The 25,043-nt window shown below is 47.8% G+C and overlaps 6 protein-coding genes across 6 annotated transcripts; 3 read left to right on the forward strand and 3 right to left on the reverse strand.

Moving 5' to 3' along the window:
- Window positions 1-3,848: 3,848 nt before the first annotated feature.
- GGI43DRAFT_213532 (uncharacterized protein) lies at window positions 3,849-4,938 on the forward strand. The gene is made up of 2 exons (XM_083200246.1): window positions 3,849-4,515; window positions 4,584-4,938. Exons 1-2 carry the CDS (start codon window positions 4,003-4,005, stop codon window positions 4,824-4,826), a joined length of 756 nt encoding a protein of 251 aa, XP_083056659.1. The 5' UTR covers window positions 3,849-4,002; the 3' UTR covers window positions 4,827-4,938.
- Window positions 4,939-10,416: 5,478 nt separating this feature from the next.
- GGI43DRAFT_213473 (uncharacterized protein) lies at window positions 10,417-11,352 on the forward strand. The gene is made up of 3 exons (XM_083200245.1): window positions 10,417-10,431; window positions 10,506-10,560; window positions 10,798-11,352. The coding sequence occupies exon 3, from the start codon at window positions 10,871-10,873 to the stop codon at window positions 11,252-11,254; it is 384 nt and encodes a 127-aa protein (XP_083056660.1). The 5' UTR covers window positions 10,417-10,431; window positions 10,506-10,560; window positions 10,798-10,870; the 3' UTR covers window positions 11,255-11,352.
- Window positions 11,353-12,605: 1,253 nt separating this feature from the next.
- Window positions 12,606-17,086, reverse strand: GGI43DRAFT_387463 (ABC-2 type transporter-domain-containing protein; the record flags this gene model as incomplete). Its single annotated transcript, XM_083203935.1, has 2 exons — window positions 12,606-12,635; window positions 12,692-17,086. 2 exons carry the CDS (start codon window positions 17,084-17,086, stop codon window positions 12,606-12,608), a joined length of 4,425 nt encoding a protein of 1,474 aa, XP_083056661.1.
- Window positions 17,087-19,206: 2,120 nt separating this feature from the next.
- GGI43DRAFT_213766 (uncharacterized protein) lies at window positions 19,207-19,745 on the forward strand. Its single transcript, XM_083200247.1, has 2 exons — window positions 19,207-19,363; window positions 19,430-19,745. Exons 1-2 carry the CDS (start codon window positions 19,290-19,292, stop codon window positions 19,620-19,622), a joined length of 267 nt encoding a protein of 88 aa, XP_083056662.1. The 5' UTR covers window positions 19,207-19,289; the 3' UTR covers window positions 19,623-19,745.
- Window positions 19,746-21,677: 1,932 nt separating this feature from the next.
- Window positions 21,678-22,922, reverse strand: GGI43DRAFT_387464 (putative methyltransferase-domain-containing protein; the record flags this gene model as incomplete). The annotated part of the gene is made up of 1 exon (XM_083203936.1): window positions 21,678-22,922. The coding sequence occupies one exon, from the start codon at window positions 22,920-22,922 to the stop codon at window positions 21,678-21,680; it is 1,245 nt and encodes a 414-aa protein (XP_083056663.1).
- A 674-nt stretch (window positions 22,923-23,596) lies between these two features.
- Window positions 23,597-24,472, reverse strand: GGI43DRAFT_430521 (uncharacterized protein; the record flags this gene model as incomplete). The annotated part of the gene is made up of 1 exon (XM_083209266.1): window positions 23,597-24,472. The coding sequence occupies exon 1, from the start codon at window positions 24,218-24,220 to the stop codon at window positions 23,597-23,599; it is 624 nt and encodes a 207-aa protein (XP_083056664.1). The 5' UTR covers window positions 24,221-24,472.
- Window positions 24,473-25,043: the final 571 nt, after the last annotated feature.

Raw genomic sequence — 25,043 nt, forward strand, 5'->3', positions numbered from 1 at the left:
TCAGCGAGACAGGGAGCAGGCCGTTAGTGAGTTTAGTGAGAAACGAGGGCAGGCATCGCTAGCGCCAGTAGCACAGGCATGCGACAGGGGGCCCTGGGGCAGTGGAGGGGGCGTGCAACTAGCGGAGGCTTGGCTTAGTCACTGGCGGCGGCGGTGGAACCTTCCGGCAGCGGCCACACAGTGCTGGAAGCGTCGGTGCTGACACTGGCCCTGCGTTATCGCCCAAAAGCGCTGCCTGGCAAGCTGTCTGGATGAGTGTGTGTGCGTGTGTGTCTGTGTCGCACTTGTATGGATGGGCGCTCCCAACGCAGCTCCCAATCCAGTCCAATCCAGTCCAATCCAGTCCAATCAGGAAATCTGCGGGCAAACGGACGGTGCGATGGCTGTGACTGGCCGGTCTGCGCTGCTGCACTCTGCTGTAATCGATGGTGCCCAGTCAATGAGTGAACGCGGCAGCTTCCAGCAGGTTCTGGGCGACGAGTGAGTAAGGGAGGCAGCCCGACTGCTGCTCTGGATCGTGATTTGCCGGCGCCAATTCGTAGTCTCGGGCCTGTGGACACCTTTCAGCCGGCATGCGCAGCTGAACGGGCTCCAAGATGCTCGCTGTGACTCCTCCTAGTGGACGACCAACGACCGAGCGAGCCTGTTCGACAACGTCGCTCGTATCGCTCCGACAAGTGAACTTGGTTTGCCGGGGCTCGTCGATGCTTGTCCTGGCTCGTGCCTCGGACTTTTCACGCTTCGGCAGTATCTCAAATCGACTGTGGATGACGACTCGCGGCCCTGGTTCTCATGCACTGGAGCCTCCCCCAGTCCAATTTACCGGGACGGGATAAGCGAAATGATAGAGCCTAGGGGTATGAATCCTAGTTTCCGCGAGCCCGCCGGGTGTCTTGTACGATTAAGGTATCTCTCGGTGAGTGAGGCAAAGCAAGGGACAAGAAGAAAACTTTTCAGTCTTTCCGATCGTTGTTTTGTCTCCCTGTTGGTGGCTTTTCAGACGGGCAGGTGTCAAACGCCGAAGCCGTCGATGCCTTGAAATTGGAGCAAAGGCAATCTTGAATCCCTGTTCCATTTAGAGACCTGCGCAGCAGCAAATGCACGGACGGAGCACGCGCACTCACTTGTGAATTTGTTTCCCTTTTGAACTAGGCTTACTTGTCCTCTTGGCCTTGCGTAGACCAGTTGTGGCTGATTGTAATACGTAGGTAATAATAAAGCGCCCGGAAGACAAAGAGGATGCTACGAGCACGAGTAATGCTAGCGGCCACACGGCGACCAAGACGGCTCGTACAATGAAAAACGTTATTTGATTATGCGCACGCTCTTTTGGGATGCCGTGAAAAAAAGAAAAAGCGTTGTATTCAATGGCCCGAGGCTTAGGTTTGTTGGGGACGATCGCGACTGATATTTGCGCCGCCGGTAATAACAGGTGTGTTTGGCATGAATGATAATCAGTGCGTAATGCGTACTCGTATCATCCCGGCGCAGGCTTACAGCAGTTTATTGCCGTCTTCAGCCTCAACGTCCATCTATTCGGAACGGGGACTGGCTGAGAACGACGAAGAGGATGTGGGCATATTTATCATCATCCTCCATCGTCAACTAACCAACGGCCCCCAGTATTACGTATGACTGATGCGTGGAGGAAGAGTGGGAAGCGCCCAGAGAGACGCAATCAACAGCGAGCTACGGAACATCCTAGACGCACAAAGCATGCTATGTTCCCTTGAACAAGCGCCCATCTGGATCGGACAGCCCTGTGACCATGCGTCAAGGAACGCAAGATGGTTCTAGCTGACGAGTATTCGCTCATCGTTGTGACGATAAAGGTGGTTCGCAGTCACATGGCGCAGCTCAATGATTGGAGGGGGCCACATTGCCCGCAACCACGCAGGCCGCTGATTGGACCGCCTTTGGCAAAGCTGTGTGACAAGCACTATCGATAGATTTGCAGTGCTACTACTGATATTAGTACAATCGCTCAGAAGGGAGCGTTTGTCGTCGCAATCCTCTCGGCTTTAGAGTTGCAGTGTGCTGTGATGATGGTGCGGCGATGGTGATGGAAGGTGCTGAGAAGCGCCGAGCTTCGGGCGAACGCTGGCGGTTAATAGTAAACCTTCAGCCCGAGATGGTTGCAGCGAGATTGGCTGTGCTGAGAAGAAAGGTAGTATCTGCGTGAAGACGGCCCCAGCTTTTTCACGGTTCGTTGGGGATGCTTAATTAATTTATTTAATATATCAGGGATTATTTGCAGGGCAAGGCAAAGCAAGCACTTTACGCAGGACATGCCACATTTGGCCACAGCCCTGACGGGACAGAAAAGGAAAGACAATGGATATTAGCCAGTATTCCGGATCCTGTTTCTTACATCTTTGTAGTAAAAGTAATCTGATAGCGGTAGCACCGAGATCAGTGGTAATGGAATACTATAGCAGCTGTTATAATTCATGCCCATCAACATGTTGTTAGCGGGCGCGCAAATGACTTGTACCCCAAATCTGACAGGCTGCATGAAATGCACAACACCTTTGGCGAAATGAATAACCCAACAGAGTAGCATGGAAATGCGGCTGTGACTGCAAAAGGACATAAATATAGGTAGCAGTCGTACGTTCCGCTGCTACATGTGCTCTTATTCGCTTGCGCACGTCCGAAGCCTGTCCGAGAGGCGTTCTGTTCGGTAATTCGTAGTAGTACTACTTCGTACAAGGCCCTGTTGGTTTGGCGAATGGGGTGATTTCCAATCAGTGCTTCGCAGCCTATGGGGAACTAGAGTCTCAATTGTATCAGTAGGCAAAGAAGACAGAAAATAGAAGCCACAGACAAGGCTGCACAGATCACTGTTTGGCTGGCCAAAGCATACTGTAAATCAGGTTGAATATTACAGGTCACACACGATTTAGCTTTGACCCCAGCTGGACATTTCTCGTCTCGAGAGCCTTTGGTCCATGCACCGATATCCATCCGCTTTTTTCCATTTCTTTATTGTTTTCTAGCAAGGGGAGCCTGCAATGCACACACACCGAGTTTAACCAGCGGCCGCGAGGAAAAAAATGACAAGGGGGAATAGCCCAGTCTCCAAAACGTGGCTTTTTCCCTTGTCTGCACGGCGCCAATCTAGGTGAAGCGAGCCTACCAGACCACAGCCATAATGTGATGGACGCAGCCTCAGTGGTCCCGATCACGCTGGAGGATTCATGCAGAACAGCAAGGGGAGCCTGCCCCTTGCTTGAAAATTTTTGCTAGCATAAAAGTATATTCTTTTTTTGTCTCAACAGCTTTGGCGTGTTGGTTGGTAGTCTTGAAGAGAAGGGAACGAAAGAGCAGTTGGTTCTTAGCTCATGTATTCTCTTCTTGGTGGTGGTGGCACGTAACACACCATGCACGAGTGCATCCGCACCCACATATGCACTCATATATTATTAGCCCACTCCGCTTAGCTGCTGCTATCAACGAATTCGCTGCCGTGATTGGCCTAGTCTTTCTTTTTTCCTTCTTTTCGTTCTACTATATCGGAGCGAAGTAGCACAAGCTTTTGCACTAATGTTCATTTTTTCTCTTTCCCAGTTCACTTCTCCCCTTCGCTTGATCAACATGCAGTACCAGTACACTAGGGCGTGAATGGGCTACATGTGTAAGTAAGACATGGACTTCCAGCCCCCAAGGCAAGCGCAGGGAAGGAATCCGCTTGGTAGGCAATCAGAGACAGCAAAAAGAAGCACTGGAACACAAACAAACTTGGCAAATCCACCTGCACGGCTGCAAATAACACAAGTAGAATTTGCTTTGGACGTGGAGGAGAAGGCGATTGACGGAGCCGAAAATTGAATTACAGTACAGGCTACCGGTGCTCCAATGTCCCCAGCGAGCGGTAGCTGAGTGTTTAGCGGCCGATAGCCTAATGCACTCTACTGGCAGGCCCGGCTGCAGAGTGTCAGTGCCTGGGGGGCCCCGCGGCAGGGCTTCCGGGTGCTAGCCTAGCGGTGAACTTTAGCACAAATGGCACTTAACGCCATGACTGTCCTTTTTCCCATGCTTTTTGAGGTTTCAAGGTTTTCCGTTCCTGAGGCACACGCACAAAGCAAAAGTGTAAATCCCAACCACGCCCACCACTTACTTCAAATCACACAATCACGCTGCGCTAGCAATCACGCACACACCACACCGTGCCAAGCGCCAAAGCACCATGGCATCTGGCTCGTACTCGTAAACAGGCCCGTCCTCCCTTGTCGAACAAAGCGGGCCTCTTGTCAGCCCCCCAGCTTCCAGTCTGGTCTTTTGCGCCCATCTCCAACATCTCCAGTCTTCCCGGGTGGGACCTCCGGCTTTTGTCCCACAAACCACGGGAGCTCGCAGCCCCAAAAAGCATCCACGCCGCCGCAGCGTGCCGTTCCCGCGCACTTCTTCTGCGCCAGGCACGGCACACTGTATGGAAACACCAAATCCAGCAGCAATCAGCTCCATAAGACTGGACGGAGTATCCTATTTACCAACAGAGTACATGTACTAATGGTACGTTGGTGATTCCGTCCCATCTCGTACCACTTGTATGAGCTGACCTGTACCTGCATCTGATTTAGGTGCTCCATGCGTTCTTCGCTCTTCGTCTGGATCGAGAGGATTATGCGAGACGCAATGCCCGGATTGGTATCGTCTACGAACTTTTTTTTTTCTTTTTCTTTCTATTCCTTCCTTTCTCCTTCCCCTTTCTCTTACAAAAGCAATACTACCTTCGTATCGATGTTTTTTGCATGGGATACAGACATGCTTACAGTATACCGACTTTTCGATTTCTGCAACTTGTCTTCTTCTGCGTGCAATAATAGCGCTCTGACTGGCCCATACAGATATTACTGCTTACTACAGCTGCTACAATGTGGTAGCATGTCTGTTTGTATCCCCAGTCTGTGCCTCAGCCAACACCGCTCACCCCTTTTCTTTGCGATGCCGGCCAAGACGATTCTCTACAACATCAGACGACAAGCGCATCCTCCTCACCATTAAATGCTGCCCTCCTCTTCCTTCTGTTGGCTTAGAGCGCGGCAGGATGCTGCGGCTCGCGTCTCCGGGTGCTCGCCGATTTCTAGAAGAAGCAACTTCACACCTTGAAAGTGGCCCCCGGTATAGTGCTGGCCTGGCTTCGCTAGCTTGCACCCCCCTTGATTCATCTTCCCTTCCCCGAATCATCCATGGTCCGTCCGCCCTTGAATCCCTGGAGCCCGGAGGGTGTGGCCAAAAGAGGCTGCCTAGAGGCCGCTAGGGCTTGAGTTTTTGCCCGTCCCTTGTTTGACAAGTGAAAAATTTTCAACATCTCATTTCGTGGGCCGTCCCTCAATCAAACCCAACACTGGCCCAAACAAATTTCTCGTGTCTTTGGTCTCCCGCAGGATGCCTCCTTGCAAACGAACGGTTTGTTATTCGTCTCGACCTGCTTCCTTCTTTTCGCCTACATCCTATGAACCCGACAAGGTGGAAAGTGAGTCATACGAACGCAAGCCCCGGCGCTTCGTAGAGATATTCTCCCAATAGATGGGCAGCAGAGCTGTATTGATGTCCAAAGATGCTGCGGTTGTCGAATCGGGCACTGAGCTACAGCATTTTTGGGCGCCGATTGGCAGCCGGCCGCTCGCCCCCAGTTTCACTCAAAAGCCACAAAAGCGCCATGCCAGTGCGAAGAAAAAAAGCTGAGCAAGAGAAAAAGGAGACCCACTTGGTCCAAGTGCTAGGGATCGGATCCATTCGCATGGCTTTTTGCACCCCCCAAGCAGCTAAACGGCTTGTAAGCAAATTCGCTAACTCCAGGCTAGCCACCCACCTATTTGTCCGCTAGTGAAGGCTGTTTGCGAATATCAAAAACACCACGGACACTTTCTTCTGGCGCTTGTTTGCCGAAAAAGTAGCCTATCTTGGAGACAGCGAGCTCGCTAGGTAGCAACGACCACACTTTTCTCTTGACCGACTCTTTCACTTTTACGCAAGACGTATGATCGGAGAAAGGGGGGAGGGGAAGAAAATTTTCTTGCCCCGGCCCGCGCACCGTGACGAAAACCCAAAGCGCTTCTCACTGGTCCGTTTGACTACCGAGGACGATAAACAGGACAAGGCCTCCTGCGACCACGGACGCAGTGGGAAGGCAAAAGAAGTTAGTGTCTGCAGCTCTGATACGTGAGAAGAGAGGAGATGCATGGAGACAATGCACAATGATGGAAGCCAGATCTCTACGCAACGGCATCCGTGTCTCTATCCCATACCCATCCCGGCCTGCATTTGAGAGCCTTGAGTTCCCTCAAAATCTCGGTGAGAACGTCCCCATATTGCTTATCGGGTGGAATCTTGGAAGAACGGTATCGGACCGCTCATTTGGCTGACCGATCTATCAACGAATGGGTTCCGAAAGCGCCCCTGTATGAGTAAACAGGGCAAGGTATAGGTGCTAGTAGGTGCGGTTTTCTAAGCAATTTTGCACTCTATACCGTATATACCACGAGCTTGGCATTATTCTGCGATGCTCAGGTCATACTTGGCTGGCCCACTGGGAGTGTAGAGAGTAGATGTGGGACGATGACTTGTACAAATGCCAACCACATGATAAATCATGGCTCTAGTCTAAGAGCTCATATCAGGCGCTTGCAGAAGAGATTCCAGGTAGCAAAGCGGCTTTGCCTGCTCAGCCTGCTGGTATACACCTACACATGGCAAACCCGCGCCCTGCCATATCATATTCGAGCAAGCAAATGGTACCGGTACTGGTACGGTAGTGTATGCTCAGCAGGCTGCCACAAAGCCCGCGGCGATGCCCAAGTTCAATGCAGCGGCTGCTCTCAGCAATAGCTACGAAATTTAGGCCGTAGACCGCAGATACATCGATCTGCCCAGCCTTTCCTACGAGTCGGACGCCATGTGCCATCTTTTATTAACTCCTACCGGTATTACTGGTTCATGCAAACGGAAACAAGACAGATGAAGATCGCGATTCGGGTTGCATCAGTCCTAAAATCGCTGCGCACGTGTCGTGTCTCTCCGTAAGGTAAGCGCACAAGTAAGCCAGGAGGTTGTGAAAACCCTACGTGCTTCGTCTCTAGCTTGGCTATGCACAGCCCTACATACAGGAAGACATTTTGGTCATTGCCAATGGCTGGTTTGTATGCAATACGGTCCATTTCTGGTTTGGAATGCCGCTAGTATTACGTCCTACTGTACAGTATCTTTTGCTCAAGCACCCCCCTCTATTCTAGCTCAGGCTACGACAGTCCAGCCTAGATTCCTGCCTTACGATGCGGCAGCAACACCACCACCAGGAAGGAAAGAGGCGCATGGATGATCAAGTCATGATTTACGCCTTGTGTATCCGAGCAAGCACATCAGCCTTGGATTCCATCTATTTTGCGCTGCCTAGCGGCAATAACAATGGGCGGAGAAGTAGTCCCGGTAGGCAGTATCGTGCCTATCAGGCGGTATGGTGTTGGGCAACAACAAAGCACCATGGGACGGTGTGTTTTCCTTCACCTTTTGCATTGCCTTGCGTCCATTCCATTGGACAGCAGCTGGGCCGCAAGGGATTCTTTACACCACTGACTACATCATAATACGCTACGTGTGTATTTACCGACACTCCCTTGAGATTCTCCCCCACTCTGCACAGCTCAGAGTGGGCAAGCTGGAAAAAAGAAACCCACCTGGATCTGTCAAAAGTTTTGTCATGCTACATTTCTTTTTCCTTTTCTTCAAGGGTCGCATTAACGACATGGGGTTGCTGAAAATAGAAAGAAAATGATCGCTCATGCTAATGCACTTGCGCCGAACAAGAACAGCGGCTTAGAAGTGTAAGTGATGCCACATATACTAGTGCCACTAATAATTACCATATCATGCAGCAGCATCTCTTAACTCTGCCCAGACCGCCCACACAGACCAGGTCTTAACAGAGGCGGTGACGGCAGTGCGCATTTCATTACGGATCACACGTGCGGAAGAGTTTTCTTGGTGTCTTTTTTCCCCAAACAATTTCGTCACTGTGTGTTGATCCTTGAAGTTTCTTGAAAAGTTAAAAACAATTGTTGAGGACAATTTTCGCATGAATAAGAAGTTATTGCGTTTGTGGTGCACATACCATGCAAAGCTGGGCGCAAGCTGATTTCCATTCCCTTGCAACCAGGGCTAGTTAAAAATTTTCACATGTCTGAGACGCGCAAAGAAAAAATTCAGCCTTCTATGTCTTGAATGCCAGACTACATAGCAAGCAGAAGAAAGAGTCACCAAAATATCCTTAACCTCTCTCTTTTTTTTTAGCCCTTCACCATTTCTTCCAGAACTCTACGCCACACACCCGGGGGCGTAACCAAGATCGCGTGCCTCGGGAAGCCAAACGGGACGGGCGTCTGGGGGGGGCGCAAAAAAAGCCACCCCAAAAAAAGGCCCAAGCAGCCCAGAAGGAAGAAAAAGATTTGATTATTTTGGCGGGGCATTCCAATTCATCTCTACGTGCAAGCCACGTGGTGTGGGGTCGCCTAGGTGGCTGTGCATGTGGCATCAATCTGCCGAATCACGTGACTCAGCCAAAGAACCGGGACCGCCACGATCTTTTTTCTGATACTCGAGGCGTTACGTCATAAGGTCCTTGCGCATTTGAAACAGGGCCAGCTTCGACTTTTTTTTTTTTTGCTTTATAATGACGGAGTGGCTCATCGGTATATACGACCGTGTATTAGAGTGTGTAATACAAACTACTGGTGCTCAGGCGCCAAGAAGAGCTGCATGCCGATCCAGAGGATCTTTTCTCCCGTTCCAGGACAAACTTTTGCAGACCTGCGAAATTGACTTTTTCAGTTTGCCTATTGGGGCAGTTTCCCCTGACGTGGCTGACAACGAAGATGGTTGGGGGTGGTTGGGGGATGACCAAAGTATTCAAGTATGACGCAATGAGTTTGACAACCCAGATGAAGAATTGGGCATGAGAGACGGGAATCTTGTTTCTCTTCTTCTAGCTTCTAAAAGAGGCAGAAGAGGGGGGCATGATGAATCAGACTGACTGACTGCTTTGACTGTGTTTAAGGCGCACGCCTCCATCAGCCTTGCGCAGCGGCGCAATATTGAGCTTTGGTGAGAAAGAGACAAGCTTTGTCTTTGATGCAGCCACACCAAAGGATGCAGATTTGTATACGACGTACATACATTCACATGGCTCATTCACGTAATTCCAAATTTCCGGGGCGAAGACATGCAGATTGAATGGCTGGGGAGAACGAGGCATTGGGATGCATGAGTCACAGGCGTTACAGACTTTTTGCAAAACATACACAGCCCTGTTTGCTATCCCCAAACTCACGACACGAAGAAAGCAGATACCGGTAAGAATTAGGAAACACATCCGTGCCTTTTTCGCGAGCTTCTTTTGGGGGCGGACGGGAACGAAACGTGAAAGTTATTTGCCACGCGCCCCATCTCTCTTTCACATGCGGGAGCTAAGAAAGAGCTGTGAGCGCCCTGAGAGCTGAGGCAAACAAAAAAAAAACCCCCCAATCCTGTAAGGGGCGAGATAAATTTTGGGGAAAAAAGATGAATGGCAGGCAAAAGCGACGCGCGTTAGACTTGTACTTTTTTACGCGAACTTTCAACCAGTAGCAGTATTCGTGTCGTGAGGCAAAAAAAGATGAAAGAAGCGTGAATCGTGAATCGTGAACGAGGCTAAGAAAAATAGGCAGCAGCCAACCACCGAGGTTTCAGAATCCAGCGAATAGCAAGTGGCGAAGAAAAGGGAGGGGTGGTCGACGAGCGAATAGGATCGCGTGTAGGTCGAGTAGGCGCCAGCGCGCTCACGTATAAGCCATCTCTTTTTCTTTTTTTCCTTTGATGCGAACTCGCGCGTTGAGGTGTTCACGTGCCTTTCCTTTTCCCATAGAGTATATAATATATTGCAGACGCGCGTGAATAGCTGCAAAGGCGATCATGAAGGCAAAAAGAGAAAAAGAGTCACCGTGAGCGCGTGGACGTGGAGAAGGATTTACACGCATGCGTTTTTTTATCATCCAATCATTTCTTGATTTGTAGATGGCTTATGCCATGGACGGCGAGTCGATGATGAAGCTATTGGTTCAGATGAACGCATTTTGTGTGCTAGGGGAAGCTTTCCGTGATGTGATGGGCAGGGGGGGTGTATGATGGATGTAAATTGTGGCGATGTTTCGTCGTTTTCCATGATGAGGTGGTTGGGATGGAATAGTGAACAACTGGAGAATCATTTCTCTCGCACTGGGTTGATGTTAAGGGCTTTTCAGGCATCTAATTGGAGAGTAAGTGTTTGACGCTTTGATGTTGAGTAGAGATATCTGATCGAGTGACTGATGTTTGGCTTAATTGTGCCTCAGGATGGGGAAGGCTCACCGTTGGGTTGCAGACCGAGTCAGCCTTGGGCTCTAGATGTCAAACAAGGTGAGCATATAGCGCCGATTTGCATAAGTCACTTGATACCGTGGTATCTCTAGTTGACGGGATACGAAGAAAAGTTGAGTCAATTCGATATCTCGAGTCCTTATCAGTGTCATCTGTCCTATGGGCGGTGTAAGTGTGACTCAATGCAATTGCGCTTTGGAAGTTCTTGAGTGTTTCATCTCGGCATAACTCGCCGACATCTTGCAAAAGCAAAGCCACCAAGCCACAAGAGACCCCAGTTTTCATATAGTAGTAGTGATTAATTCTTCTCCTTCACACCAACGACAACAGCAACTTCTATAACACTCTTACACCGTTGACATACAATTATCACTTCGGCTTCTTCTACTAAGCTGTACAAGAAAGACAGAACTAGTCAATAAATCAGACCTCACCTCACCTCAAAAACCCCAACTCAAGCTCATTAACGCTAAAGCAAATGATGGAGAAGCCCCCAAACCCAACGATGGAGAAACCCACCACCGCAGCCTGGATCCTCCCCATCAGCGCCAACGACTTTTCCAAGCTGAAATCCGGTCTCAAGCCGCGAAATCAGGATGACAAATGGCGCGTCTTTGTCTCATCCTCCGAACCCCCAAACACAACCATCAAAATAAACCGGGCCAGTTTCAACATCGAGTTCTTCGTACTTCACATCCTGGAGAAGCAAGCGCCGAATGACAGTAGTGCGGAGATTGTATCGCTCACTTGGGAGACCAGCGAAGAAAAGGGAGCTATGACGGAGGAGTGGGCCAAGGAGTTGGTGGTGAGATTGTTACGAGCCAACTTGGAATGCGATTTTGAGGCGGCACCGCGGTATTGAGTAAGGTAGCTGTCTGCCTTTGCTGGGCCGAGTTTATCCATCAGGCATGCGATGGATGTACATGGCGCATGCAAACCGTATACGTTGCCTTGAGAAGAGATTACTGAAATCAAGTTTGAAAATAAGCACAGACATCCAAAACTCGAAAGATGGATGCTCTTTTGTACTTGGAGCAACATTTAAATATTGGCCTGACTAAATTATCCTTGACCAATTGACAGTTTTGTAAGTTTCTAAATTTATCTTGTAAATTAAATATGTGGGTAAGATTTTTGGGAGTTTCATGCATATCTCGGCGTAAAGCTCTGATATGTAGTGGTAATGACGAGCACTCTGCTCGAAAAGATAGAGTAGTGAGCTATATAGTATCTTATATAACGCGTTCTGCATTGGACAGCACTTCACAGCAGCTATGACAGTGAATTCTCATAGTTGAGCAGAAAAGATATCGAAAAGAGAAGAGTCAGAGAAACAGGACCTCGCGCTATCTACATAGACTCGGCGATTTGTCTGGTAAGACCATAGATTTATCCATGCTCTTGATAGTAAACATTATGAAAGATAGACGGTGCCAAGTTTAAGTGAATATTTCTTTTATAAGGGGAGCATAGATAGACCCATGTCTTATTATCTACTACATTTTATGAAATAAATTCTGCATCGATTGGATTTCACTAGGGGATAGGACTCTTCGTGTACTGTCCCACTCCCCGATCTCTACCATCGACTATTAGTTTGATACATTTTTCTTTAACCTTTTATTAATCCAGGAGTGGTTCAATAGATATCTATAAGTGAGAGCTCTGATAGCTGCCTCTTTTGGAATTAAACAAGACTCTTTGATTACGCCTTCGTAAAGCTCCATTTGCATAACCTGCGCAGTCTCGCATCGTCCATGAGCGATGGAAGAAAACGTGCTTAGAAATAACACAACACACATTGTTTAAACGCGTATGGAGAGAAACTAGTATTGTTAGAGCTTGGCTAGTAAACATTTATCTTCTCCAATACACATATGCAGTCTCTCGACTGATCATCTGGCAATATACTGTGACAACAAACCATCCAAATGAGAGTACGCAAAAGGGCCAAATACCGCGATTATCTTGGAAAGCTTAGGGTTTATTTCTTTCTTTTTATATTTATTAAACTACTTTTGATTGCTATTAAGTCTCTACATCTAATTAATTAGCTTCTTCGTCTTCAACCTCATTGCCCCTAAAAGCATGGCTTGCTGACGCCTGAAAATTCGCTAAACTTTTCTTATTAAAATGTTTCCAAATCATTTGCTAATATGCGCGCATGCAATATTGTCATTTCAATCATCACTCCTTTTTTTCTTCTTTTTTTTTTACCTCTTGTTATAGTTGACGAATTTGCTCTGGAAGAATAAAGTTAGCATTTGATATAACACAGCAAAGGGAAGGAAGTACTTACACCCAAGAAGAGGATAATGATGTTGCTGCCAACAAAGCAGAGGAAAATGCCCAAATCTCTCCAGCGGTGGTCAAAGCTCAAGCCCAGCGGGTTGTAAAACTCATCGCCAACGCCGTACTGGCAGTATTCGCAGTTTTGGGTAGAGTTGGAGACTAGGTAACCAGAAGCTCCTCTCTCGAAGAAAGGCGCCATGTATTCACCACAAGTTGTACCGTTGGGCGCGGTGAATCGGTTCAACTCACTGCTCTTGCAGACGACCTTGAGATCGTGGAGCGCAGTGGTAACACAAGCGCTGATGAGACGAGTGAATGGATCCAGCTGGTAGAGCCAAGAGCGCCAGCCTTCGGGCATCTGAGAGGGCGGGATAGTAACACCACAGAAGAGGGCAAAGATGATGGTGATGAAAGGATCGAACTGGGTGGAAACACGAGGCGAAGGTGTGAGTGCAGAGAGACCCTGGCCAAGAGTGACAGAGAACAGTTCAGTGATGAGAACCATGAAGAACTGGAAGCCAGCGCGCGAAGGGGTCGTTTGGAAGCCAGGCATGAAGTACAAAGGCAAGTAGAAGCTGACCGCACACAGCACGGAGTAAGGCATCTCGGCGAGAATGATAGCCGCAACGAATGAGGTAGTTGAGTACATCTTGGACGAGGATTCGCGGAAGAAAAGAGCACGCTTGATGGCGTACATGATTTCGACCTGTGACATGATGATGGCGGGCAGGACAGTGATCTGGAACATGACGAAGACCTTGTACTGTAAAGAGGACTTGGAGTCGTCCAAGTTGAGATAGGTGAGACCAGTAATCAGAGCGACGGCAATGTGAGCGAACAAGCGGGTAAACAGATAGTTTGGTGATCGCCAAAAAGAACGGAACATGCGACGAACAACAACCTTCATTTGGTGGTAAAGAGGAGAGGCGTATTCTTTCTCAAGTTTAGCACCGCCCTGGCTGTTGGCGGAGGTCCGCTCTCGCTTCAGCTCGATAATCGCATCCTTGGTATGAGCAAATTCAGGGCTATCTTCCCAGATGTCAGCCCAGTCGCGGTCGCCAACACGAGGCATGCTACCAGCACCAATTGCTTCAAGCATATACTCAGCAACGTTGTCAGTCGGGGCAGCTTCAGCACCATAGCGCTTCAGGTAGGCACGCAGAATAGCAGCATCCTTTCCAATATCGCCAAAGTACACGGTGCGTCCTCCTCGCTGCAGCAAAAGAAGTCTGTCAAAGTTCTGGAATAGCGCGGCGTTGGGCTGGTGGATTGTGCAGAGAATTGCCTGGCCAGCGGCAGCAAGCTTCTTTAAGAAACGAACAATGTTGAAAGCACTCTGGCTGTCGAGACCGGAAGTAGGTTCATCCAAAAACAGGAGCAATTCGGGCTTGGCGGCAAGTTCGACTCCGATGGTGACACGCTTGCGTTGTTCGACGGTCAATCCGAACTCGGGAGATCCAATGATGCAGTCGGCAATGTTTTCCATTTCCAGCAGGGAGATGATCTCTTCCACATAGGCATGTCTTTCGGGGATAGGGGTCTCAAAGGGCTGGCGCAGTTCTGCAGAGAATCGCAGGGCTTCACGGACTGTCTGGGTAGGCTCGTGGACATCAAGCTGCTCGGCATAGGAGGTAGATCGCTGGAACTGTTTTCCGGGCTTGGCACCGTCAACCAGGACGTCACCATAAATGACACCGATATTCTTGCGAGCAGCCAAGACGTCGAGAAGAGTGGTTTTACCAGCACCAGAAGCACCCATGAGCGCAGTCAGCTCACCAGGCTTCACATAGCCAAAGACGTTGTTAAGGAGTCGTCGAGTACCGCCGGGAACGGGAACATCATAGTTGAGATCCTCCCAGGTCAAAACGCTTTCGGAGTTGATTGTCAAATCAGAGCCTTCCTCATTAGACTTGTCCCTTCGCTTGGCCTCACGCTTCTCGGTCAAGGTCGCATTCAGTGTCTCCAGCTCCTTAGTAGGCTTTGCGTAAACCTTGAATGAGCTTCCTCCCATGTTGAACTTGATGACTTCACCGAGAAGCACGTTCAAAAAGAGGAAGAAGACGATCAAGGCCATGACAATACCCCAGTTGCGCCATAAATCACCGGGAAGGTACTGGAATCCCTTGGAGATGTAATCTCGGCCCCGAACAAAGGTCGTGCCAGAGTTAGAGCCAGGAAGAGTACAGACTTGGTGGTTGATGTCGGTATATCCAGGACCTGAGGGAATAAGCGATTCTGCAGTACAGGTGAGATCAATTCGTTCAAACTCATTCTCCATCAGAGAGCTGAATGCGAGACCCAAAACGTTGATCCAGTAAATCCATCGAAGCCAGACCTTTTCAGACTGGTATTGAATAAGATAACCAGATGTCGTGATGAAAAGCGTAATAATGACGACCGCAAACTTGATGGCATAATCAAAATCGGGACTGATACAGCCAAGAATTCTGAAAAAGAGCGTCATCGCAATGTTACCAGAGAGAATCATTAGATAGAAGGTGAAGAATGCGCCTGCATCTCGAACCAGACCCGTCATAAAGTATACAATGATGGAGAAGATCAAGATCTGAGAAGCCGCAAATGCCTGATCGACGAAGATTTGAGCAATCCAGAGAGCTGAAGGTCTATGAAAGGCGTATGCTTTGTGCTTATTCACAATCGCGCGTCCCGTCATGACTCCAGCAAGTTCTGAGAAAGCCTGGAAAGCATTGAACAGGAGTGCCACGAACAAGAGACCACCTTTGCTGAAAGCACTGGCGGAGGTTTGACCAAGATTAAGATAGAGGGTACCGAGAACGATAGCGACCAGGATACTACGAGCCCAGCCAACAGTAAGATTGAAACGATCCTGAAGCTTGAGAATAAACTGTCGCTTCATGATGGACCAGACCTGGATGTGGAAACCAACTTGGTAGGGGCTTCGCTTGGATGTTCCGCGCTTGCCCTCCTTAAAGGCAACCAAGAAATCATCGTGCTTCTGTTTTTCTTGCTCGAGGTTAGCCTTGTATTCAGCAATCTCACCCTCAATCATCTTTTGATAGGATGATTTCTTGAACGAGGCCAAAAGAGAGTCTGGGCTGTGAGGGGCATTCTCGGGAGATCGTCCGGGTTGATATTCGCGTTCGAATTCGTCGGTGCAGCCAGTCACGTAGTCGGGGGTCGTTTGTCGGGGCTGGGGCAGGAAACCGAGGCCTTCAAAGTAGGCACGAGCATCCTTTGCGGGTCCGAAGTAGACTTGTCGTCCTTCATCGATGACCATGACCTTGTCGAACAAGTTGTAAATGTTCTCAGAGGCTTGGTACAGAGATACGAATGTACAGGTCTTGTAGAGGTCGGTTTGAATTCTTAAACTCTTGGTAAAGTCGAGTGCGGTACTGGCATCGAGACCACGGGTGCTGTTATCCCAAGACAGGATACAGGCATTCGTGATCATCATCTCAGCGATGGAGACACGCTTTCGCTCACCACCAGAGACACCTCGGACGAAAGCATCGCCAACAATGGTCTTTCTGGTGTGCTCGATATTGAACATCTTGAGGAGCAAGGAAATGACGTGTTCCTTGAACTCAGTCTTGGACATGCTTCCTGGTCGCTTAGCAGGCATCTTGACGTCCAAAGCGAAACCCAGCGTTTGCTCAACAGTCAGTGTAGGATGGTGGATATCATCTTCAGCGTTGTATACAGTCTCGCCGCGGTATCGATCAAACTCCTGTGCTGTCCATGGGCCGTAAAAGACATCTCCTTGGACGCCAGTATATCCGTATCGTTGGTTGGCAATTGTCTTGAGGAATGTCGTGCAACCTGATCCAGGCTTTCCCAAAACCAAAATCATCTCTCCGGGTTTACACACACCCTGAAAGCTGTCGAGCAGCGTAGCTTCTGTGAATTTCGGGCCGAGGCCTACCATGTTCAGTGCCGGGGTGATGACGTTGAAGAAGTCAACAATGGCATCAGGGAAGGTCTTGACAAAGTTGGTAAAGCCACCAATGCCCCTAACCGTCAAGCCATCCCAGCAGGTTCCAATATGCTTCGCCCGAATTCCAGCTTGTGCGCTAGCATCAAGGTCGCCTCGCATGGCAGCCTCCAAGTCGAAGAGAGAGACGTCATCATCATCATCCTCTGCCGTGACTGTGGCTCCTTTTTCAGGATCGGCTGATGACTGCTGTTTATTCTTGCGGCTAGCTCGAGAAACACCAGTAAACTCACGCTGTAGAACAGCAAACTGAGCTTCGGCCTGCTCAACAGAGACTCCAGTTTGCACTCTGGCAAGTTCGTTGGATGAACGCTGGCCTTCAACTCGAGTTTCGACAGAATTTGAATCCAATTGTTCGCCGAGCTCTTTTGCTACCTCTGGGATTGCCGTACTAGGCGACTCCCCATGAGGGAGCTTCTCCCCCGACATATTGACTGATTTGGTAAAGTGTTGTATCGTTGAATGATATATGATGTGATGGAAATCGTTATCGAATTGCTGAAGGGTGTCTGATCAAGATACCTCGAGGGGCCTTGCGTCTCCAAAGGCGAATAATGAATGATGATGTAGTCGGATAAACTTGTAAAATTCCAAAACGTTTTTGAGAGAGAATATTACTTAAGGGTGTTGATAGCAAGTGAATGCAATTATTGCTTCAATTCGTCTGTAAATGACGAATAGAGTAAGCGGTGGGTCAAAGCGGTGTGATTCTACCAGATGAATCTACCAGATAGATAAATGAAGAATTAGACTAGCATAAAGAAGATATAAAACAGCCCCAACCGCAAGAACCTCTACTGACAACCAACGCTGGTTATCAAGTAATGACCAAAATCACAAGCTGAGCAAAACCAGGCGACCCAGTGTTATGTATTCTTTTTTTCCCACGGTTAGAAAACGAAAAAAGAAAAAAAAAATCGGGCCGGCGGAGCAACCAAAGGGGCTGTTAGTCTGCCAAGGTTGCTGGGGCCTGATAACGACATACAAACTCGCCTCACAGCTGGCATTACAAAGTTCTCTCGGCATCTCTCCAGCCAACAGATCCACCTGCAGGGCGGTTGGCCGCCGCAGCCCAAGTTTGACCAGCACAGCTCAGCCGTCAAAAGTCCGAGAGAGAGGGGAGATGGCCGGAGCTACAGCTACCCACAAGGTAAAAGCCGCCAGGCGGCGTTGAAGCATCCACTCTAGACGCACAAATTGGGGGTTACCGGGGACGGTGGAGCCAGTAGCAAGGAGACCTACGAGTATACGTCGTACTTGTCTAAATGAAGTAGGCAAGATGGAGTGTCACGCCGAGAGATGATCCATAAGGCCCAGCTGCTAATATGTGCTATAAACTTTCAATGTGACTGACAAAGGCTGACAGATTCCCTGCCTCAAGCCCCCTGACCGTTGGAACTGACCTCTGGACACCTACAAATAAGTACATTTTGGGCGGCGTATCTTATAAATAGGCCATTTTCCGATGCGGAAATACGGAATTACAGCCACCAGCTTCTCATCACAGGTTACTTGAGTTGAAGCACCAACCACTCTTAAGATGAGAACTATGAAAGTTTGCTGTTTTAAATGGCAATTTGCTGACTGTCTACTGGGAAAACGAAACATTTCCGTGCTGTCACCGGGCTTGCACAGCATTGGCTTCCAGTGACACATTGGTTGGCAATGGGACGGCAAAGCATGGCATCCCATACCACTCAAGTGCTACCAAAACTCAATAATGTCGTACCGGAAACGGCAGTGCGTGTACGAAGTAGGATGGCGCACAGCTAGTGGCGCTGCTACGAAGTACATGGTCAGAAACCGTGGGGCGTTTAGCGCTGGGGCGACTCAGCAGGTCCGAGCATTGCATTGCGGCATTGCGGTAGTAGTACCGGCATGAGCTGGGTCAGAGTTTTCACGATCTATTATCAAATGAGCATTATATAATCTGATGGCGGTCTAATTCCCCCGAAGGTACTTAGAACTCCTTCGGAATGCCGTGAACAAGCGTTACTTCATTGTACTCCGTTACTTAACCCCAGGTATACATCCAGGTATATACATGTAAGTTCAATCAAGGCCGAAGCGTATTCAAGTAGGTACTCCGCCGGTACAAATTTGAATTTGTCAACCTCCAGCCCCCAGGACCATGCAGGGGCCAAGACATAATATCCACAGCCCTCTCTCTGTGACAAAGCAGCCGCATCCTACTCATCTTCGCGGTACATGTAGATGTATATTGTCATGCAGCCAACCCACTTTGAACTCCGAGCGCGGCAGTACTTGACGAGAAGTAAGCGAGGATTTACACGTATATGTAGGCCTAGCATGTAATACTAGTAGGACTTACCTCTTCCAGACGCTGGCCTCAAGCTGCACCGCTTACACGCAGAACTAGCAGTTAGCACGGATCGCAAACTCTATGCTATCAATGGATCGCTTTCCGGCGTGGAGCAGCGGCGCTCGGCGCTCGACGCTCGCTGAATTTTTTTTCTCTCCCTTCCTAGTTGGTTTAGTGTACCGGGGGATTGAGGCGGGCCGCGGTCTGCCCCATTTCGGTCAATCTCCTCCTTGCCTGCTTCGTTGGCACCCTGTGGTGTTGATAGCGGTATAGAGCTGTGATAACAAAAACTCATAAGAAGGCTGAGACATGCCTTCAGCTGTCCCACGTGCGCTGCGACGCAGTCTATTGTATTTTATATGCTTGTCTTGTTCTACCCCATGGTATGTGCCGGTTCTATTGTTCTAGCACTCGTATTTCGCATCCCATACTAATCCAATCCAACTCAGCCAGACTGTACTTGAGGATTTCGGCCTCCTCCGAGGTACTAGTCCTAGGTCCCATCGACTAAACAGCGCGCGGCCCCTCTCCGCGTCTTGGTTCCTACAGGCCGCCGATCTATGTGAAAATGGAAAAATCTTCGAAAATTCCAAATCAGAGAGGCAAATAATGTATTTTGTCCATGTTGGGATACAATTGTGAGATACCGTTTACTATACCACCTCTGTCTCATCAATTGCCCTGCATAAAGGACCCATATCAGCCCGAGAGAAGACGGGTATCAGCTTTTCAATCTTCTTGGGGCCATACACACGTTTTTCGGGTGAAATCCCCAGCGTGCTAGCAGTAAAACCGTGGAGTAATTGTCGGGCTAGCCTCTCTGATTAGCTGGTACTCCACCTCCATTCGCTAGCCTTGGTCCAGGAGTATCCGAACTTGTTCGCCGGATGACTCTTCCCCTACTACACTACGTAGTTTACCCGGCCGTGGAGGGAGCTTCCGGCGTAGCGTCGCCCTTCGCCAATAGCAATATTGAAATCATCATACGAGGATCGCCAACTCTCTTATGCCTCAGCGCAGCCACATGCCGTCTTAGAGGGAGGAGGTTGCACAGTGACCGGGCGATACCACCATTAGACTCTCTTCACGTGTAGGTATATGCATCTCTGACGTGAAAGTTACAAGTGACACCAACAAGAATGTTATCTTCATAATACACATGATATGTTCTCGGAAGAAGACCGGCTGGATCTGCATTTGGAGAGAGCAGGCCTCACAACCAGTAACATCTCGGCGCATAGAAGAGCACGTATATGGGGCGGCATCTACCAATATGGGTACAGAGCATCAGCATGTGCTTCGTAAATAACAACTCCGCTTTCTAACTCCTAATTCCGACATCCAGCACAATACTGAGGGCCTACTGTACGAACCAACCTCTGCCGTAAAATTGGCCTTATCAGCCCCCACCAAGCATAAACATGCAAGGAGTAGAAGAGTGTAGCCTCGATACTTGGTCCCGATGGGGAAATCTTAGGCGTCTACGAAATACCTTAATATCCCCATCTACTAGTTACCCGCTAGCAAACGCACATTGGACGAAGTGCATATGTATATCGAGTAATTAGTTTCTCGTTGAAGGGGTGCATCCTGACTCATAGACTTACTGGTTCGTATTTGTCTACTATTGGGTATAACAATAGCCTATCCGACTCGTTTGCAAGTTTAGTACAAAGATAACAATACAAGAGGCAAATATCTGGATCAATACTACTAATCAGTACAGCTAGCGTATTAGCATAATTACATTAATTTAATTTTGGCTGTTTCACTCTTTAACGTTCTATTTGACATGAATTAGAGTAAAAAAGCAAGCGGCAAAAAGGCAAAAGAGGCTCTCCATACGCAAACATCCAATACAGCCTTGCACAGATATGCGTCGGTGATACAATTTCACATTTGTCATATACCCTCCTCCATCACTCGATCATCCTGACCACAGACAAATGCTCTGTAATCAATACATGAAACTCCGCAACTTGCTCCAACTCAGTGGATCAGATATTCCGCAAATACGGAGACGTTGGTCGCATTGTCATTCATCTTCACTGCAACCCATGCAGTTGCAATGACAAGCATACAGATATTCAAGTGGGCACGACGTGTTCTCAGGTTTGCTCTGCTAAGCTTAACTCATCATATTAAAGGCAATGGTAAATAATAATGGTGTATTGAACGTTAATATTAGTACTATACCCCGATATTAGTTGCTTAATTATATACATGGTGTGAAATTTTGACCTTCCATCTCAGGAAGAGTAGTTGCTGAATTCGACCGTGTTGTTGCCACAACTACCGCAAAACAACCTCTTTTATCCTGTAATCAATGGTACTATCTATCGCTGAATGGGCCTTGCGGTGCATAATGACATTCCCGCGATTTATCCCCTTTAACTTAGCTGGAATAAATACGGTCTATCGAAGCTATCCATTCAGTCGCAAGGCTCTGTAAGTATACTGGGTCGATCTTTGTGTGCTTCGCGAGAGACTCTTTGACAGCATAAATTGATTTCAAATGGCGTTTACCGACAAGCAAACGCGAGTCCCTATTCATGAACAGTAGAAGGGGAGACCCCATGACAAGAGCGGAAACGCCCAAAGAGTGAATATCCCACTAGTGGCGCGTCGAGTCGTGTCTCTAGAAGTAGCATCGGTATAATGTAACGCGCCAAGACGCTAGATACTGCTCCCATTCCATCATTGTAGCTTTTCGTAAAGATAGAGTTCCACAGATTGCGTCTCTGCGCCAAGCACGGGTAGTGGCAACGTCTGTCTATGCAGCTCAGTCCATCCCTCTTGTGATAGGAGGTCAAACAAGGCCTCTTCCGAAGTGTGCCGCGGCTTTGTTGCCAAGAAGACCTTTGTCGACTGCGGCTGCTCACCGGATGACGTGGATGAAGTAGCCGCATGTGTCATGTTAGATGCATGCAGCGCAGATAGCGTCTCAACCAGCGCGGGAAGCATGTCCACGTTGTACGTGCAGTCACTAAGCATGACAAGATCCCAGCGGTGGCTTTGTGTTTCTGAACCAAACACTCCCTTTCGACCTTCCTCCCAATCAAGATTCTCGTATAGAAGCTTCACGGGAGGACTATTGCCGGACTTCCCCTTCCGGGCTTGGAGGAGCCGAGACATGTTGGATCTGGTTCGACTCTCTGCTTCCTCCAAGTCTGTCATGAGGATGGTGCATCGGCGACTCGGCGGCGGTCGCATTCTTGGTATTACAGCACTCAAACCTCCTCCCAGGATTCCAACGCCGCACCCCAGCTCTAAAACATTTATGGACTTTGGGCCAGCGAAGAGTTTCTTCAGAACCTTTAAGCCGGAAGGTTCCGTATCCGTTGGCATTGGCAGCATCCATGACTCCGTAATTGCGCAGAATGCAATTACTCCCGCGTCCCAAATATGCCTAGCAATACTCTCGCCAATCTCCTCTTCAAACTCGACGTAGTCCTCTTGCTCAGAAGTTCCGGGTAAATAAAGTCTCCTCGTAGAAACTTCAACTTCAGCTTCATCGCGGTTCAATGTGATCCAAACTGGCATTATTTGCCCATCTGGCTCTTCATCCTTTGAAACATCTGTAGTAGCAAGTATGTCGGTTATACTGCGCGCAGAAAATTTCTCTGTGCTGATGCATATAGCGACTTTGCTCTTGGAATTTGATGCCTGTTGCATCAATCTAGATATGTCAACTGAAGGCTTCGCGACGCGCATGCCAGATTGCCATTGTAATTTTTCTACTCCCAAAGAGAGATGGACTAAATCTCTCTTTTTAGATTCTGAGTCAGTTGATACTTCGGCATGGATAGTTAGATCAATTGGTTCGTCTGGATATAAAAATGAGTCTCCCAAGTCGGTAGTTATTGTGAAGACCAGATCTAGCATGTGCTTCTTCCCAGAGCGAGACTGAGTTGGTGATTTGAGAAGCCGTATGTAATGCATTATTGCGATAGTATTAACCTCTGACCAAAAGCTTCATGTATCGGCAATTGAATTGGAATTGAGCATTCTCCAAGCATCGTGTTTTCGTCGACGGAATTTTGCTGATGGCTTAGTCATCACAGTACACACATACTCTCCCACCTAATAAAGTAGACTTTGGCAATCTCGATTAAGCTTATTGTATTACTTGCAGTTCTCTATGACGGCCGCTAAAAAAAATCGCATCTTTTCTAAATAGCAATAGTTATTTTTTAGGTCTAAAGTAAGAGGAGAAGAACTGACAGGACAGATATTTTGAGCAAGCATGGCAAAGGCTAAGAGAGGTAGAGAACTTCTTGGTGCCTACCCAGCTGATGGCGTCCGCAAGTGAGTAGATGGAAATAACTTCATTCATTTTTGTTTCTTTGCTTTGCTAATGACCCTGCCCAACAGAATTGTGAAAGAGCGGGTACACAGAGCTACAGAGTGAACTATAGCCCTATTGACGAATTAGATTACGAAAGTTATGAGAGCTTTGCTGTTCTGCACTGTATATGACACGCCAGGATCACGAACTAAAAATATAAATCTAAAATGGACTACCTTAACTACACCACAAACAAAAGCATAGCACTTACTGTGCCAGGAAATAGAAACAGACAAGGTTCATACTCCCCTTCCCATCTCCTTTAATATCACCACCATCTAATAGACTCTCCGTTAAACGTCTTCTCGCTCGTTTCTCCGCCATTGCTTCCAGATATATCCTTTTTAGCTTTCACTTGAACTTTTTTAAACCCAAAAGATATATCCACCTTCTCATAATCGAAGCTGTTCCCCCGCATTGAACTGTTGGGGAACAATTCAAAGATTTGGCTCATACACTTTTGCCAAACGCCTCGAGGATTTTCTTCATCTTGAAAGAAGTCGATGAATTTATCCAGATCAGAAATCACTAATTGATAGTATTCTGACGCTGTTGCTACAATTTCCGAATTTCTAAAGTCGAAGAACATTTTACTTGATATTTCAATGTCTTTATGATCTGTAGCCGCATTGTATGGCTTAATCTGGCCCCCGGCGGCTCTTGGTGCTTCTGCTTCAGCTTTGTCTCCCTTCACGATAACACTAAAACCATTTACAGTGTTAACCGTGTAGAAACGAAGATTATGTGCTGCGAATGGCTGTATCTCATCAACAATACACGGGTTACATAAGGCTTGATTGGGGTATTCTTCCTTTTGCACTGCTAACAATATATCCACGAGCTCGTTGAAACGAGGCTGATGAATGAGAGCCTGCCCCAATAGAGTCCTCATGTTTGTATTGTTGTACTTGTCGTTGCTGATATATCAATAGTATTCGGTGTCTGTCGCAGATGACAAGAATCGTAACTGAATGTGAATTGATTGGGGAGTTAGATTGCTTGAATTGATCTTAATACAGCGGGAATGCTCCGTTTTAAAGAAAACGTATACAATATCAGCGAATTGAGAAGCACCATCATAAATATCAAAGATTGTGCTTCATGATTTTATTTGTCGGTACAATTTTCCATATGTAAATGTTCTATGTGTCATAATTGTGCGAATTCACCTTATCAGAACAAAGTCAAGTTTAGGGGAAGGCCGTGAAAGCATACATAGCTAGATAATAGAATAAACAAAGAATAGGCTAGATATGGCTTTGACCTTCTTCTGAATATTCTATAATTATTACAATGATTCAAGCCTCTTGTAAAAGCTTGAGGTAGATAAGAAAAATAGATAATTTATTCTCTCGCGGACAAAGACCCATTTGTTTAGACATTCAAGATAACAAAGAGAACAGAGCTATTTTCGTCCATTGTAATAAGGAAACATGACATTTAGTTTGAAATGGGCTTCCTTTCTTTTTTTCTTTTTTCTTTTTTTCTCTTTTACAAACTATTTATCTGGTTTTGGAAACAGCGACAACCCAGAGGCTGATGTCTAGGCAGCCTCATGAATATATTTAAATAAGAAAGATTATTTTCCTTGTAACTTGCTTTCATGCTCATGGGAACTGTATTACAGCTTAACCAAGTTCACATACGTCTGTTCACGATAAGTGCTATGAAACTAGTATGGAGAATATACATGTACTCACCCGAAACCATCATGG

This window comes from Trichoderma evansii, assembly GCF_050947405.1.
Source record: "Trichoderma evansii strain SZMC 28006 chromosome Unknown GGI43scaffold_25, whole genome shotgun sequence".
Taxonomy (NCBI): Eukaryota; Fungi; Ascomycota; class Sordariomycetes; order Hypocreales; family Hypocreaceae; genus Trichoderma; species Trichoderma evansii.

Coding starts and splice junctions, on each gene's coding strand:
- GGI43DRAFT_213532 (XM_083200246.1), top strand. CDS start 4,003: ATGGCACTTAACGCCATGACTGTCCTTTTTCCCATGCTTTTTGAGGTT. Junction 4,516..4,583: donor ACAGAGTACATGTACTAATG/GTACGTTGGTGA, acceptor CATCTGATTTAG/GTGCTCCATGCGTTCTTCGC.
- GGI43DRAFT_213473 (XM_083200245.1), top strand. CDS start 10,871: ATGATGGAGAAGCCCCCAAACCCAACGATGGAGAAACCCACCACCGCA.
- GGI43DRAFT_213766 (XM_083200247.1), top strand. CDS start 19,290: ATGCCTTCAGCTGTCCCACGTGCGCTGCGACGCAGTCTATTGTATTTT. Junction 19,364..19,429: donor TTGTCTTGTTCTACCCCATG/GTATGTGCCGGT, acceptor AATCCAACTCAG/CCAGACTGTACTTGAGGATT.